The sequence below is a fragment of the Sparus aurata genome, chromosome 20 (genome assembly GCF_900880675.1).
Source record: "Sparus aurata chromosome 20, fSpaAur1.1, whole genome shotgun sequence".
NCBI lineage: Eukaryota > Metazoa > Chordata > Actinopteri > Spariformes > Sparidae > Sparus > Sparus aurata.
This window is the reverse complement of record NC_044206.1, coordinates 20996857-21014122: the sequence shown is the minus strand read 5'-3', so window position 1 is coordinate 21014122 and position 17266 is coordinate 20996857. Positions and strand designations below refer to the sequence as shown.

The window sequence follows — 17266 nt, the reverse complement described above, 5'->3', positions numbered from 1 at the left end:
GGTGGGGCCACAGTAGATCGGACTTGTTCTGGTTTGCCCAGTCTGATTGGAATATGGGATATTTGGAGGCCAGGTCTGTGACGCTCCTGCTTGAGCTCTTTGTCAAATTCTTTGGACGATAGAGAGGTCACGCCCCCTCCGGTTTGCTTCTTTGAGACCGGTGGCGTTGCTAGTTTCAAACATGAGGACAACAGAAACAATCTTCATGAGAGCGGAGCAACAATAACACCACTTAGAAACGCTACGGGGGCGCAAAGGTTTTCTGTCTCTACTTTAAAGAAAGAGATTTGATCCGATTGAATTGAAGCTGACAATGCTCGTTACCTCGGTTCACCTTCTCGGTAATGTAACCTCTCTGCCTGCGCAGGCAAAGATCCTCACTGATCTTTTGTTTTCTAAAATTGTCTTCCTCTTTCTTGACATTCTGGAAAAATCTGCACTTAGAAATCAGCCAGTGTCTGGATTTCACACCCTGAAATCTTTCTGGCCTCTTTAATTTTGTGCCTTGGCTTTGTGCTGGAACGTTTGATCAGAACTCTGTGCACAACATTGTGTTCATGTATTTTTGTGGATCATTTTTATTGGGAACAAATTATTTCTTTTTCCTGGAAATGAGGTGATTTGTTATGGGTCCACTGTTTGCTGAGACCCCCGTTAACCCACCAACTGTGTGCACACGTAACACTCCCGTGCGCACAGACACACACACGTGCACGCACCGATTTGTTCACTTTCAAAAAATGCAGTCAGGTTCATAAACATAAAAGCTGGCGTTCTTTCACAGACATACTCTGAGACACCCAGAGAAATTTACTGTGAGGACCCCCCACTGTGCTCCAACTAGAAAAATAAAACCATTGAGTCATTTCATGCGCTTGCCCTCTTAGTCTGCAGATTTTACAAAGGTGTCAAATAGCTCGCGTTGCTTAGTTTTCCTGCTGCAAGAGCCAGTGAGCGTTTAGTGCTGTCACAGCAAAACGCTGGCTGGAGGGAGAAGTTTCACGACGGAGTGACCCAAGAAATCGCATCAGTCCCTCAAACGTACCCGGTGGTTTAATTTATTCGAATGTATGGCTGTTTCAGTTGCGCTCGTACTGTGACTACAGGAGATTGTGATTCAGGTTGAGGCTAGGTGCAACAGAGTGGCCAGAGTCAGAAATGCAGGTGTGTATGTGTGAACGCACGGTCCTCAGAGGAGTTTTCTCTGCAACCTCTGAATGTGTGTAATGTGTCGTAACAGCGGGACCATTGGCTCTGCCACCTACACATTATTCATACAATAAACATCAACGCCACCAGGATGGAAAAGTCATGTTGACCTGGCTGCAGTCTCCCGTTTCCATCGGCCCAGATCTGTTTGTGGGTACATAAGAAGGGCAGCCTGTGTTATCAAAATACAGTATGTAAGACCTACAAGCCTCTCTTTCTTTTTCTTTTTAAAGACCAAGCTCAGGGTTTTCGAGTTTGAAACCCGAGCGAGGCTTTCTGCTCCGGACAATGAGCAGAGTTTGGTTGCAAAGCAGTTATTAAGTGAGAGAGGCTCAGATATTTGAGTTGAGCTCTCTAAGGAGTTTCAGGCTGGGAATATGGGATTTTTTTTTTTTTTTTTTTTTTTTTTTGGTCCAGGCTTTCAAAAAGAGGCACAAAGGAGGGAAAGTGCACAGCAATTTGTAATTTGTTGCTGTGAATGAAGGTGTGTGCGAGGCGAAGCTATCGGAGGAGATCAAATTCTGACCAACAAATATTCAAATGGTCTTTTGTTCTGTCGTCGTGTACAGGTAAAGGAGAGGATTAGCTAAAGATTAGGCTGAACAGAAACAATATCATGAGCGGTGGAACAATCCTGCTTTTTCCTCTGCCGAAATTGATACCCGAGACTTTTAGATCCTGAAACCTCCTTGTAAACAACTCTTGGTGTCATGCTGTGATTAATAACTAATGGTTTAGTCCATAAAATGTCAGAAAATAATCGAAAATGTGCCTGTCACACCTGATGAGCGCAAGAGATTGAAACATTTTGTCAGCACATTAAGAAAGTCATGGTGGTGTTGCAGTGCTGCTCTGCTTCACCGCTCTGGGCTTCCCGAAACTTGCTTGCTTCATGGAGCCCGTTTATGCTTTTTCGGATGTTTATTGCTTTTTAAAACAAGTCCCAAACAAATTCAGCTGTTGTCCCGCCAACCACAATATCTGCCTTTGGTTAAAACATCACACGAGTTTTGCCTATCAACACTGAATATTCTGAATCTTGGAATTGGATGAAACGTTCCTTCAAACTTTCATTGATGTTTTATCAATAATTCAAGCCAATCAACCTGCCGCCAGTGTCTGGATCCGAAAGGTTTGCGAAGTGCCACATTTGGTAGTGGTCAGCTGTTATCTCGACGTCATATTTAATCAGCAGTTATGTGGGTATATTTACAGCGATGACTCGGGGTTGTTTGAAAACGGAACTGTGTTTTGCTTAAAACAAAGGTGTCGTGTCAGAAAGCGCCAAGAGCAACCTTGCGCCGACGCCCAATAAACACCTGCATGTACATATACTGACCGTCAACACACACACACACACACACACACTCATGCATATTCAGATTCACCTGCATGGACACACATTCAGAGTCGCAAACTCTCACCTGTGTGTGTGACACCATGTGACGCTGAAGGGAGGTGTTACTCTGTAGTTTTTGCAGTGACGAGCGGGCCGGCTCAGTCCAGCAGCAGGTGACTGTTAGAGCTACTGTACAGGAGAGCTTTTTCTGCTCAGGTGCACGTCCTCCTGCCACTGCTTCAGCTTTTACTTTACTAAACAGGTAGGAACTGATCCGTCTAATCTGTTGTGTCTGTTACGATCTGTTACAGTGTCAAGACTGTTGGATTCAATGTCAAATCTGAAGCTGAGATAAAAAAAGGGACCTGAAATCTGAAGTACATTTGTTGAAAAAACTGCATAAGATTTTGGTCCTAAACAAGCATTTAGATACTAAAACGTGTTTAATTTGAGTTTTTATGCAGAAAAATGATCTAACAAAGACTTGAAAAGTATTAAACTAGCTCATGAATAGTAAGTATTAACCTCCTCGAACATAACCGTACATTTGTGTGTAAAGCTAGAAGCTTCTGTTTGTTTGAAAGTGTCCAAAAAAATCTCAGGCGACCAGTGAGTGAAGGCCATGGACGGCAGAACAATCAGTAATCTGAGCCACAGTCTGAGGAGCAGTAACACAACGCCTGAATGAGTTCAAAACAAATTGAGACGTGGTCAAGGTGATAAGAAATGTTTGTGATCATGTTTCACAGTGATATTGCAAACAGTGGGCTGATTACAGAGATAATGATGCGCGTGACTGAGTTTGTTATAATTGGATAAAAAAAAAAAAAGAAAAAACAGGTGGAGTGTTGTACGAGGAAGATGTGGATGTTTGAGGTGTCGTCTCTGCTGACACAACACGACTGACTCTGTTTCATAAATACGAGACTATTGATCTTTTAAACAGTGAATGATGCAAGGCGGCTGATTCTGAAGGTCATGTCAGTCTTAAGGCTGGGCAGCATACCAATTTTATATCATTATCGTGATATGAGACTATATATTGTCTTAGAATTTGGATTTCATTGTTGACGTATTTGGTAGAAAAATATTGTGACATTTGATTTTGACACCCAGTTCGACACGATATTCAAAAATATCGAGATTTATATCATGTATCGTGAAAAAGCATAAAACGATATGTGATATTATTTTAAGGCCATATCGTCTGGTCCTAAGACAAGTAGTGGTCACAAAACTCTTGGGATGTTGTAGACCAACAAATTCCGCTCGATGACATTCAGTGGTACAGATCAAAAATGAAACTTAGAGGTGCAACGATGACTTGATAAATCAATTAGTTGAGGCCAACTGCCTTGATAACTGATTAAACACATTCTTCGGGGAAAAATGTTAAAAACTTAAATGGTTTCAGTCTCTTTAATGTAAGGACCTGGGACTGTTTTCATTTATGACAGTAAATGAAGAGTCTCTGGGTTTTGGATGGTTGATCGGACAAAAGAAGCAATATGAAGACGTCACTTTGTGCTTTCGGAAACAGTAATTGGCATCTTAAGGGCTCAAACACAAGCTGTGCGGAGGCCCTCTTCTCTTTTTTCTGGTATATATGAGTTGCTTTCCTGAGGGCTTTAACACGCTGATAAAACTCTGCACAAAATTTAAATGTGGTGGAAGTTTAGGTGTTTTATGGGTTTCAGCCATCGGCGGGGCAAAATGTGACTCCCCGGACTGCATTCGCCAACGTGCACGAAATGTGTAACACAACTTGAGCCCAACAGGAAGCTGTCCGTTTTGAATTAAGTGCTAATTTTTTTTGCGATGTGCGTGTGTTTAACAAACTCCCCCCAGAGGAGGATCGCCTCCAATTTCTGTCAGGGCCGTCTTAATTCACAATTGTTTTTTGATTCTTTATAGACTAAACAAGCACACTGCGAGACCTCATACCCTTACCAAGTATATCTGTCTAATATCTAGTCAAAAATATGTAATTACACTTGATATAAGATGCACTCATCTAGAAAGTAGCATTTCAGTGAGATAATTGGGAATTGTTTTTGGCAGTTTTCACTTGTTCCATTGGTAGATTTGTATAACTTATTACCACCAAGAAACACCTTTTATTCATTGTTTTTTCTAAGAAATTGGGGGAAAATTTTCCAGTGTAAACAATTCATACAGCAAATAATTGGTAGTTTCAGCCCATTATCAACATCCAGTGCAAAACAGAAAGAGAAGTGATGGACACTGAATCCCTAGAAGTCTACCAGTAAGAGGTTAAATCCTGCGTCTGGTTTAAAGTGCTTCCTCTTTATAAAGCAACGTTAAGCTATTCCTGATGAAGCAAAACAAAACCAAACACGTGCTCTGGTTCACTTGGCACTTTGAAGCCTGGATAAACCATTAACCATCAGGAACAGGGCTGCTAAAAGAAAAGACACGACTGCTGACTTGTCTCAGCGCGCCGGCCTTTGAACAAACAGGTGAAACTGCCGACTAGGAAAACACCTGAAACGAGTGATGTGATGTCGCTAACGCTGCCAACGCTTCACTTGTGAGAGTGCAAGCGACTTGTTAAGACGGAAACACTGCTCGGCGTTGAGGTTTTTTGGAGGTCATTAGAGGTGGCAGAAAGCCCCGGGGGCAGAGCTGAGACCAGCGGCCCGTGTACTCGGTTCTGTCCCAGTGAACCACAGATGGGTGGCACAATGTCATTTGCAGTAAGTGAGCGTGTAATGGAGTTGTAAGTGCCCCGAGCAGGAGAGGAAACAAGCCGATTGCCTGAGTTGTTTCCAGAGTTCATCTCTATTGTCAGCGGCGGACGACAGACCTCCAGTCTGACTCCAGAGCACAAAGGGACTCCTTTTGATTCAAACCTCAGAAAACTATAAAGTATCGTCGCTCCGTTTCACAGAGAGTGCAGCGGAAACTTGAAGCCAAAGGTCGGAAAGTGTTTTGGTTGTAGGAGGTTGTTCTGTGTGATGTCTTGTTTTGTACACAGAGCTGCTTGTTTCAGGTCAGAAGCTCCGCAGAGCGAATGTGGAGAAAACAGCTCAACCTAGTGGGTCAACACAAACACAGAGAACCATCAGGGCTGTCTGAGATGTACTGCTCAGAGGGGGAAACCACACGATACAGTAAACATGATCATTAGTTAATTAGCAGAGCTTTTTAATGCTCAGCGTGATGAACAGAAGAATCCTTTATATTACAGTAGTATACAGACTGCGAGTAGTGGAAATTCTTCCTCAGTATCTTGAACCATTTAAAAAACATTCAGTGTTGATTAAAAGTCTATTCATGGCCCGATACTCCAGATGCTATTATGGTCCAAGTCACTCCGATAACAGTTACATCACGTTAAAAAATGCAGAATTAATAGCGGATTAAGTGGGTCTTTCGAGGTCGAGTTTATTAGAAAACAAGATTCCGGTGTTCTAATTTAACTTTTATTTCTGTTTTAAAACACTAATTAAAAGTTCTGGTGGTTATGGTGCCAAATGAAAAGTTACAGGATGACCAAAGTTTTCACATTTCGTCCAAATGGGATCAAACCCGAAACTCTGCGACAGTCCAAAAGTCGTCAAAATGTTTCACACGAAACCACAAACGTCAACCTCATGGTGACAGTGTTAATCCTGGCAGCCATTTTAGATTCAATTTTATATTAGCTTTAGTCACATTTTAGCCATTTGTACCCTTCAGTGTTTAAAGCGTCAAAGTCTTTTGTCACTTTAAACTCATTCAGTTTCATGGTTTTCAAACATGCCGGACAGTTTGATCGGACCGTCGTGTTGGCTGCAGTGGCGGACTCCGGATGTTTGAGGGGCAGGGGCAGAAAAAATAAAAACGGCACCAGTGGACAGGAAGGGCACGCTATCATGTTTTTACCACGTTTTATCTATAAAGGGGGCCGAAACCACAATGTTTTCCTGAACCTCAACAAGTAGTTTTGGTGCCTCAACTGGTTTGCCGGCCTGTTCTGAAAATGTCAGGAGTAGAAAGTACAGATATTTGTGATTAAATGTGATGATGCAAAGTCAAAAGTTGTCAGAAAAATAAATACTCAAACAAATTACAGATACCTGATAAATCTACTAAAAGTACAGCAACAAACTATTGGTACTTCATTACTTTCCACTTCTGCTCAACAGCAACTGACTGATATGGCTTTTTCAAGGACTGATCTGATTATTAGAAATCAGGGAGACTGAAAACCGATATTTGGGAAATTTGCGCTAATAATTAAAATCACTGTGCCAGTGATGGAATAAACCTAATGATAATCTATAATCAGAGAAATACTGAATATCAGCAGGTTAATTGGCAAAGGCCGGGAATCGGGCTACCCCTAAATTTTGTTGACAAAAACTTTTCGTCACAGATTTCGTTAACACTGCAAGGTGACATTAGAAGAAAAAGTTGTTGAATTTCAAAGCCTGTAAGATTCAACGACTGAGGACCACGAATGAACGTTCAAAATCTTAGGCCAACCCGTCCTGTAAAGGTCCTCAGGACTTGCAAAAAACATGGTGGTCTGGGGTCAAACAAGATTGTTACTTATTAAGCTTCACTTTTGACTTTTGGTTTTACATTGGACATGAACAGCGGCCTCTTTCTTATTCTTAATTGTACTTCACGTGACTTCCACCTTTGCTGCTGTAATAACTGAAACGGCCACTAGAGGTGGTCGCCCTACTAGAGACTTAATATTCGACCTGTATGGTTGTTTTTTTCTGGATATGTTAAAACTGCACTCTATATTGCTCCTGAGGAAAGATAGAGAAATGAGAATAGAGAAATGATATCTGCACGACTGATAACTTGATTGCTGCAGCCACTCAGCGTCTCCTGGTTTTCCAGTGGGATGCTGCGTTTTTCTCCTCTCGTCCATATCAGGGTATTTAGGAGGGGATTATGGGAAGCTAATAGGACGTTATTTCTATGACCTCATGGAGTGAGCTCCACAGTCTGGCAGTGGGGACGCTCGCTGTAGCCAGGAGAAAGTGGAGTCTGTGACTGGAGCCCAGTTCACTCAGTCAGATAGCGGTGATTCAAACCCCATTTGTTTTGGGCGTAGAGGATGCTCTCAGTGGTTTGGCTGTGATTGATCCTTCCTCTGCCCGTGATCGCACCATGACACTATTCCAGTTTCCACATTCATTTTTCCCCCGCTAACTTAGACCAGTTCAGTCCCGTGGCGCTTCCTTTATTGGCCCTCTTACAGTTCTTTGACCTCCACCCAGAAAAAAAGGTCTTGGGCCATTACTTTGGACAGGAGCAAAGCTTTGCATGGAAACATTATTTTATGTTTACAGAGAGTTTAACGTTACTGGGGTAAAAGACATGCTGCTTCGGCACAACAGACTACTGGTCACTCAGAGTCTTAAAGAAGAATTAAAGAAATGTCCACACCGTTTAATGCATTTACAAAATGTGTGCACATTTGCTACACTGATAGAAAATTGACTTTTATGTGCTTCATCCACATGCAAAAAAGCTTTTTGTAAACTTTGTCAGCAGAAATGCTTGAAGGGACAGTTCAGACCAGAAAAAAAATTTTGTTTCTATTCAGCCTCTTGCTGATGTAGGTGAAGTTTCGTTGTCCACAAAACATTTCTGGAGCTTCACAGCGAAATGGTGTTGCAGCATTCAACACAACTCCATCCAGGTGTCTAAAAGCCCAGAAATCCCAAAGTGATTTGAAATATTCACTTTGTTTACACCAAAATCTTCACTATTTACTATGCGGGCTTATATCAGCGGTCGACTGATACCAAAACCAATATTTAGTAATCAAGGAGATGATAATTGCTATTTGGAACCGATTGACATTTGAAGTAAAAATAAAAATCCTTAAGTAAAAATTTAGAATAACCTGCGACCGAATGCAGTTTCCATTTTCTGCTACCTTATTCTTCTACTCCACTACATTTATTTGATAACTGTAGTTACTAGTTACTTTGCAGATTAAGAATATTCAGTGCTGATAGGCCATTACTTGTGACAGTTAACCAAATATAGATATTGCTGTGGGCGGGACATTGAGCGAGACCAGACGGTGGTGACTACAGACAGAGAGGATTCTGCATTAGAGCCAAAGTATTTTCTTTTGCATATATTACATATATCAGCAGTCAGACAAAAAAACACTGATACCAATAATCAGAAACATATCAGTATCGATAACTGGTCTATGCCCAGTGTAAATAATGCTTACCAAATCAATTTGAAGTCTCTGGATTTGCAGAGACTTGGATTATGACAGTATGGAGCCATTATATGTTTTTTCACATTTGAAAATAAGTCTCCAGCTACTTCAGTTATTTAGGAGAATGCTGCGACACTGTTTGGCTGTGAAGCTCCAGAAATGTTTTGTGGACTACCATACTTCACCTGACCGGCAGGGAGACGAGGAGATAAGGACTGAATTTTCATTTTTTGGTGACCGGTTCCTTTAATGGACAGGTTTTTTTTTTTTCTCTAAAGCTGCAGGGAATCAATGGAATAAAGGTTTTTGCCACATCTTAAGTCTCCTTTGTTTACTGTACAAGAACATAAGTAATCAGTGGCATATAGTGGCACATCAGCAGCAGCCCAGGCGACTGCTGCAGCAGGTTTTGTATCTCCAGGCAACTGCCCCATTATGATTAAATGTATTGACACAGTACAAAGAGGCAGGAAAAAGAAACTCATACATGGTAAACATTCCCAGATTGCTATCTTAAAAATAAACCTCCAGAGCAATCAAAGGGCAGACAAAATATGAAAGAAAACATGTGAATGAAATTATAAACCATAACGGAAAAAAACATAGCAAGCTGCAGCACAACATTGCCTCTTTTTCCCCTTGTCAGTTATTTTTTTGTCCCCCCACTGTTCTTGTTGTCAGCAGAGCGCTGCTCATTATGTATTTATATTAGATACTACAGTCAGAAGAGCAAGAGGTTGGAGATTTCCAGTGATCGGCCAATGTTTTTTTTGAGACACGTAAGACTCTGCTGTTGATTGTTTTCCCCAACAAAAAGGTCGGAAAATGGACAAGACTGGTCCAGCTGAACGGCTGTGTTCTGTATCAGAGTAACAGGGAAAGAGCATTGGGAGTATTGTGAATGATCATTCTGTAGAAGCAGCAACACATCCTGTAATTCTCATTTCTCATCGGTGCAGAAACTAACTTTAGTCAAGACAAAATTGGGATTTCCAGGTCCAATTTGTGTCGCAAATGTTGAGTCCTGCATCCTCATGTGGGTCAGAGATCAGACAGACAGCTTTCAGTAGCTGTTTGTTCTCATCTGTCTGCTCCCACTGTCATGACCTGCATTACTCTAATGACCTACTCTCAGTGTTTTGGGTCAGTTGGACTACAAAACAACAAACTTCTAAGCTCTTAGTCCAAATTGATAAATGTTAGAAAGTAGCTGATTTGGGAATCTGATCAGAGACTCACTTACAGCTGGGCTGTAAGGAGATGACAGCTGATGACCTGGGATGTAAGATAGCGAGCAACGTCTGAATTTGTCAACCTTATACCTATAACCTAAAAATCTCTGAGATCATACCAACAATGCAAAGAATTAAATTTTTTAGGGTATTCTGAATGGTGCACCTCCAAACCAGGTCCGTATGGAGCCTCAAAGAACTACGGAGGCCAGTTATAATACCAAGGTTATTTATGGAGTTTCCTGATGGACAGTTGATGTGTCAATTATGCCCAATATTAACTAACTAAGTCAGGCTGACGAACAAATTGCTAAACATTCTTTGTTGTCTTTCCTACAGATTCTGGAAGATGCATAAACAATATACATCAGTGAGTCCCACCGATGACATCACTGTAAGGACTGAGAATGGACCTCGTCCAAAGAAATACCGCTACATACGCAAGGAGGGCAACTGTAACGTCGTGTTCAGGCATGTTCCTGAGGAGTGGCTGTTGTTTGTGACCGACATCTTCACCACTTTGGTGGAGATCAGATGGAGGGTGATGTTCCTGATCTTCGCACTGTCTTACATCCTGTCCTGGCTCTTCTTTGGCATCCTCTTCTGGGTCATCGCTCTCGCTCACGGTGACATCCAAGATCACAACACTGATCCCTGCGTGTACGAGGTGCGCAGCTTCACAGCTGCTTTCCTCTTCTCGCTTGAAACTCAAACCACCATCGGCTACGGTTTCAGAGGAATGTCCGAGAACTGCATGATCGCCATCATCGTTGTTACTGTACAAGATGTCATCAGCTGCTTCATTGACACATTTGTCATCGGAATTGTTGTCGCCAAAATGGCCTCTGCCAGAAAGAGGGCACAGACAGTGGGCTTCAGCAACTGCGCCGTCATCAACCTTCGGGATGGTTTCTTGTGTCTTTCCTGGAGAGTTGGGGACTTCCGCAGGCACCACCTGGTGGAGGGGAGGGCTTGTGCCCAAATTGTCTACTCAACGGTACATGCCACAGGGAAAATAGACGTCACCTACGAAGATCTGGTCATCCAGCAGAAAGACATCGTCCTGGTCACACCTACAACCGTCTTCCATAGGATTGAACCCAGCAGTCCTCTATACGATATGAGTTTGGTCGATCTACGGAATGCTGACTTCGAGCTGGTGGCGTCTTTTACCTACACGGACGACTCCACAGGTATGCTGCATCAAAGCCGAACCTCATACACTACAGCTGAAATCCTCTGGGGTCACCTGTTCCAGGAGATGATCCGGGTCAGCAGGAGGAACTATCGGGTGGATTACACCTTGTTCAATCACACTGCTAAAGTGCTGGTGCCTGAGGTCAGCGCTGAGGAGTATGAAATCAAGAAGCAACTGCGGCTTTCTCCTAGACATTCCCCACGGCATTCACCTAGATCTTCACCCAGACATTCACCTAGATCCTCATCACGAAATTCACCTAGATCCTCCCCGCGCCCCTCTCCAAGGTCTCAGCATCATGAAAACCTTCTGAAACCTCCGACGGTAACTGTAGAGCTTGTGAATGATAGTCAAACTGGATCAACTGATTCAACATCTCAAGCCGACGATAAACATCGGGACACATTGGCTCTGCCAAATGACCTCACAAGTTCAGAAATATAGAAGCAGAGCCATGAAGTTGAAGGCGGCCAGACATTGTGCCATTTCCTCAAAGAAACAACTGATAAAGGAATATTCAGCATGATCTGAGTCTCATTGACTGTACAAATGTTTAAAGCTGCTGCGTTTGGTTTTTTTAGCATGTGATTTGTTTAAAGTGACACTCAAGCCAAAATGTGTTTAGTACCAACCCTTGCAGGCTTGAAAAATGTTGCCCATTCAGTCCAATGAGAGCTGCTCATCCATCACATGTGAGCTATTCAAGCGACTGTTGGCTGTGGTTTTCAAAACAGTGCAAGTTTTAGAGAAAATGGAGCCAGTTAGCAAGAGCATACCAAAAAGGAGCATACCAATGCTTCCATCTGTCATGTGACCATCGCCTTGCAGATTGTAGTGTTCTTTGATAGTCTCCCAAGACTACATCAAAATGCTCCACCTTCCCATCCCAAATATGGCAGGTGCCACCTCTTGCCCCGTCCTGATTTTCCTTTTTACTGAGATGATTTCACACAGACATAGAAAAGCTGTTGTGATAGTTTTAACAAAATGCTGAAAGATGAAGGTCCCGAGTCCGAGAATTGACACTGGTGCAGCTGCGCTAAAAATGATGCAGTGTGGCACACATGTGAAGCCAGGCTGCCTGTGCATCAGCCTTTAGATTGTAATTAAGAGGAAAAGTGATTCAACTCCGCACCTTGCGCTGATAAGTTGAACTTATTTCAACTTCTCCGAAAAGCTAAAATAACTTGACGTGCAACACAATAGAGGAGCGCCTGCCAGGCACCCTGTAACACAAAACGATGGTTTAGCTGGTGACGCCTTTCTCGCAACATGTCTGGGTGTGATCAGCGTCCAAAACCACACTTCTGACTTTGTGAGGCTGAAGTCAGGAACAGCAGTTCTTTGAGCTAAATGCTAATGCCAGGATGCTAACAAGCAGTGCTCACTATTTGATGTTTAGCACATACAATGTTTACCATGTTTACTATCTTACTACATTTTACTTACATTTGCTTATTAGTACTCAAAAAGTACAGCGGAAGAATATGGAAATTATTTTAGTTTTGCAGGTACTTGGTCATAAACCAGTTTTGGCCCAATTTAAATTTCTACCTGATGATGGCGTGACATCACAAGAAGGAGGACATAAATTTGTGTTTAGAGTTTGCATGTGACGGACGGACAGTTGTTCAATCATACTGTGGGAGTGGTTTAAGATGGTCCCAATGGGAATTTAGTATAAGTGACTTGAATTTAAGCTGACCACAGCTTTTCTCCTTGAGCAATGAAACTACACATTTTTACATGGACCTATTAAGACTTCAAGGGGTCAAGATTCGATACACAAAATTCAAATTCTTGGCAGAGTGTCACTTTGAACAGTTCAAAATAATTGCATAGCAATAATACAAAACACAGGCCAGTTATTTGTAATAAACTGAAGGGATGTTTCAATAATAAATTAATTAATATATGTTTTAGTAAATAAAGCCTTTACAGAGTTATTGTAATATTCAGTTCAAGGGTACTGTAGACTTGAGTGAAAACAATGAAAGATGCATATTTAAGTGGGTGCCAAATTGTCTTTGTACCATCAATGGACCTTATGGTGAGACTAGTTTGTCAACCACTTTTGCCAAGGTCAAGAATTAACTTTCAGTCTCAATCTTTATGCCAATGTGGATCAAAACTATTTTAAAAAGTTGCTCGGAAGAACGGGAACATGAACATCTACAATTCCATGATCATGCAAGACAGGTGGAAGCACAAGAACAGCTACTAAACGGACCTTGATGTGAGATTGTTGTGTCAACTCTTTGTATATTTTGTGTAAAAAGAAAAAGAAAATTAGACCAAAACTTTAGAGTGTAAATGTGACTTGTGGAAAAAAGAAGGTCTCTACATTTTATCCTTCATGTTTCATGACTTTGACTCACTAAAGTTTAAAGTCAAACCACTGCTGGAGTTAAGGTGTCTTTATGTTTGTGGTGGTGGTGGAGTCCCATTTGTTTGTTATTTACAGGGTGTCATTCCATTCACTTATTATTGTGTGAATAGTATTAGTGTGATTAAGCCTGTTTGTGGTCTTCAGAGGTCTTTGTAGATAACAAATATTTTCTATCTGCAAATATGCTGGAAACACAAGAACATTGAACGAGCATCTGCTGTAACAAACTGAGCAAGATGTATTTTCTAATTTTGTTGATATTTAACCATCAAGCAGATCTGATCAAATATTTTTTTTTTTAAATAGAAAACAACAGAAGTGCCTACAATTTCAATAAATTGATGTTTAAATGTCTGGTTAAAGTCTTCACTTCCCCTACTAATCGTGTGTTTGTCTGATGGATCATGGTTCTTGTCAAGGAACAAAAGCTCTGATCGGGAAAATCTCTCTGACGTCAAGTGAGCAGACGGACAAAAGTAACCAGATGCTGCTTCCCAACCTGCTGCTGTGTTGCTTTGATGACCGTGTAATCAGATCAAAAACATGTTTCCTTTTTATCATCTCTCCAGAATAGATCAATCTAAAGCCCAAGATGTTATTCAGGCACGAGATCATGACAGTGTCGATTTACTGTGATGGCCTCATTTCTACCTGTTCAAGTTGGAGTTCACTGATCTTCTGATTCTGTTAGTGAGGCCCTCAGACCTCATAATGCTCTATCTGCAGGGGTCAAGGCAGTCCAGTCAGACTGTCCCACGACCTTGTGACGGAACTGGGCAGGTGGTTTTCTTCAGTATATCATAGCAAGGTAATAGAATCTGTTCCAAATTCTGCCAAATATGTCAGTTTGTGTTGTGTAGAACATATTTTATCAGATACGATGAGACCTAAGTGGTCCTGAGAGGAGAAGTTTCTATTACAGCAACACTGAGAAAGGCTGAGAAGTGAGAACGTATTTCAGCTTCTGAAGGAAGAAATGACAGAAAAAAGTTTGAGGGGGACTTGAATTTGGAAAAGTTTACGCAAAAAGAAATCTCGTGTTTCTTTTTGTTGATGCTGATGTGATTTCCAGTACAGCGTTATTACAGACAGCAGTGATGGACAAATGTACTAATGAAAAGACCCAAGTTGTAACAAACCATACTTCCACTCCAATAACATGTCACAGGGTTGATTCAGACTTGACCTATTTAAAAGTACAATACTGCACTGAAATGTGAGTCTCCATCGGACAGAAATACTACAAAGAAGATGTTTGTTATTATTTTCTTAAGGAAAAAAGAAATTTAGTTTCTGGGTCAGACAGAAAAGAAATGAATATGTTCGGGGCAAGAGGATGCGGCGTTAACCAAACATCTAAAATAGTCAGCTAATCGACTGATTTCAACAGCAGACCCACTGATTAGACAAATTTTTAGCATCTAGATGCGGCTGAAGATGAAATACGTATCATATATGTCAATGCCATTAACTCTCAGTGCTGTATGACTGTTAGTGTTTAAGTTCATGGAGAGAAACAAAAAGTCAAATTCCTTTTGTGTGTTCATGTATGGTTAATAAAGCTGATTCTGACAGAACACAAAGAGGCTAGAAATTCTAAAACATGGATGTTTCACACACACACGTTCAACACAGACGATCTGAACAATCAGCACAGCTTCAGGGTGGACGCCCAAGATTAGTGTCACTAATTCAGTATCTGACCAACTGTCAAATATGGCCACAACCTCCCTTCTGTTCCTGAGCTGTGGTGTCAAATAATGGCCAGGAAAAGTGTCTTTGAAAAACAATATATCGCGGTGAAGTTGACCTTTGACCTTTTAGATAATCACTTTATGATAGTATGCCAGCGTTTCCCAAAGTTCGGGCCGTGGCCAACTGGTGGGCGGTGAAGGTACTGCAGGAGTGCAACGTTCTCAATTTTGTTATTAAGTTTGAAATAACCACAAAATCTTTATATAAATATAATCAGGACTAATAATACAAAGGAGTTAAATAGCATGTTATTCTTCATTTATCAAACCTATTTTCGTCCAGTGTTGATATTTGTGCCATCGGCCAGTCTTAACCTGCACCGCTGGGCGGCACTGCAGGAAACACAGTTCTAACATCGGGGTGAATCTTATATTGCGTCCATAACAGGGAATTATAATTGCATGTGTTCCATGAGTCGCAAGATATGCAAGCTCAGAACCCAAGTCAGTTCAGTTATATTTCTGAAAAAAGGGGGGAAATACTTCCTCTTATTGTCGTGTGTTGATCAGAGTTGTGAATAAATGTTTTGGTGGGCCCCAGAACATTTTCCAGTTTCAAATTTGGCCGTGTCATTAAGTCTGGGAATAGCTGATTTATCCAGTTAGAGACTTCTGTGAATTTTTCTCATAATTAGCCTTTGAGCTCTTGGCTCAAAACATGTTTTGTGAGGTCCCAGTGACCTTTGACCACCAAATTTAAGCACATTCTTGAGTCCCAAGTGTTGCGTTCACAAGCATTGGGCAGCCCGAATACACAACGCCTCCGGCCACGTTTTTAAAGACGACAATCATTTAAATGTTGTCCATTATAATGTCAGCGGCAGCCTTCTGTCGAAGTCTGTCAATCCCCAGACTTGTCAAGCTTCTCCAAAGCTCTTATGGGTCTGTTTAGGAGGCAATGACAACATGATTGGTTGTTTATCTTGGAGGACTTGCTCATTATGCACTGGCTGGGATCATTTTTTGAAAACAGAAATCTCAGCACCAGGTCATTCATTAGTGTAACGGCCTAATTATACAGTCATTTGTGCCAAAATGTGGAAAAAATGTCTTGTTGCATCTTAAATTGATGATCCCCACCATAATAACACATGTCATCTCAGTCCTCTGATGCTGCAGTGACACAAGTTGCATGAAAAGTTCAGATTCAGAGTCCTCCTCTGTCTCATGCTGCATTCTTGTATGTGTGTGTGTGTGTGTGTGTGTGTGTGTGTGTGTGTGTGTGAGAGAGTGTGTGTGTGTGTGTGTGTGTGTGTGTGTGTGAGGCATGCACTGGTTAAATCCAGTCTCCAGCTCTCCACCTTGTGGTCCACACGCAGCACTGGCGGCTGCATGCATCGCTCTCTTTATTGCTGGAAATTGGGCATGGAAAACAAACAGACACAACGTGCACGGTTCACCGACACAGGTGGTTTGGGCTAAATATACGTGCTGCTATAAATAACCACGACTAAAAATAAGACACTGAGGAGGGGAGAGAGAAAAAAAAACGAGCAGTTTCAAAAAAAAAAAAAAAAAAAAGCCTTTTTGAAAAACACGTCTCTGCGGGTTAATGTTTATCATGAATTAGCAGGCAGGAAGAATGATTTAGTCGATGGCTTAAAGACAACACCGCTTCAGCCTGACCTAAAATTATAGGGCAACAGATGCATAGTCTAAACATCCGAAGCAACTTGATAGCTCAGTGGAGAAAGACAGTCATATCATAATACAGGCATGTAGGCCTTTATTGAGTGAGTCATTCTTTCCGACAGAACACATTTTCCATACCCACATTAAAAAATAAGATCTATAAAAACAGCGGATATCAGAGGAATGAGGCTGACGGGCAGTTCAGCTGCACAGGTGGGTACGAGCTCAGGGGGCACAGATTCTTTTTGGGTTTTTTTTTCGATGCCTCCGTAAAAAATCATGACATAAATCACTGTTCTGACATG

At 41.6% G+C, this 17266-nt stretch overlaps 2 protein-coding genes across 2 annotated transcripts in view; one reads left to right on the top strand and one right to left on the bottom strand.

Moving 5' to 3' along the window:
- LOC115570992 (galanin receptor type 2) overlaps positions 1 to 17266 on the bottom strand; it is a 120227-nt gene that overhangs the window by 58484 nt on the left and 44477 nt on the right. The gene's annotated exons all lie outside the window — the stretch shown is intronic.
- kcnj16a (potassium inwardly rectifying channel subfamily J member 16a) lies at positions 2741 to 13933 on the top strand. Its single transcript, XM_030399927.1, has 2 exons — positions 2741 to 2810; positions 10328 to 13933. The coding sequence occupies exon 2, from the start codon at positions 10338 to 10340 to the stop codon at positions 11628 to 11630; it is 1293 nt and encodes a 430-aa protein (XP_030255787.1). The 5' UTR covers positions 2741 to 2810; positions 10328 to 10337; the 3' UTR covers positions 11631 to 13933.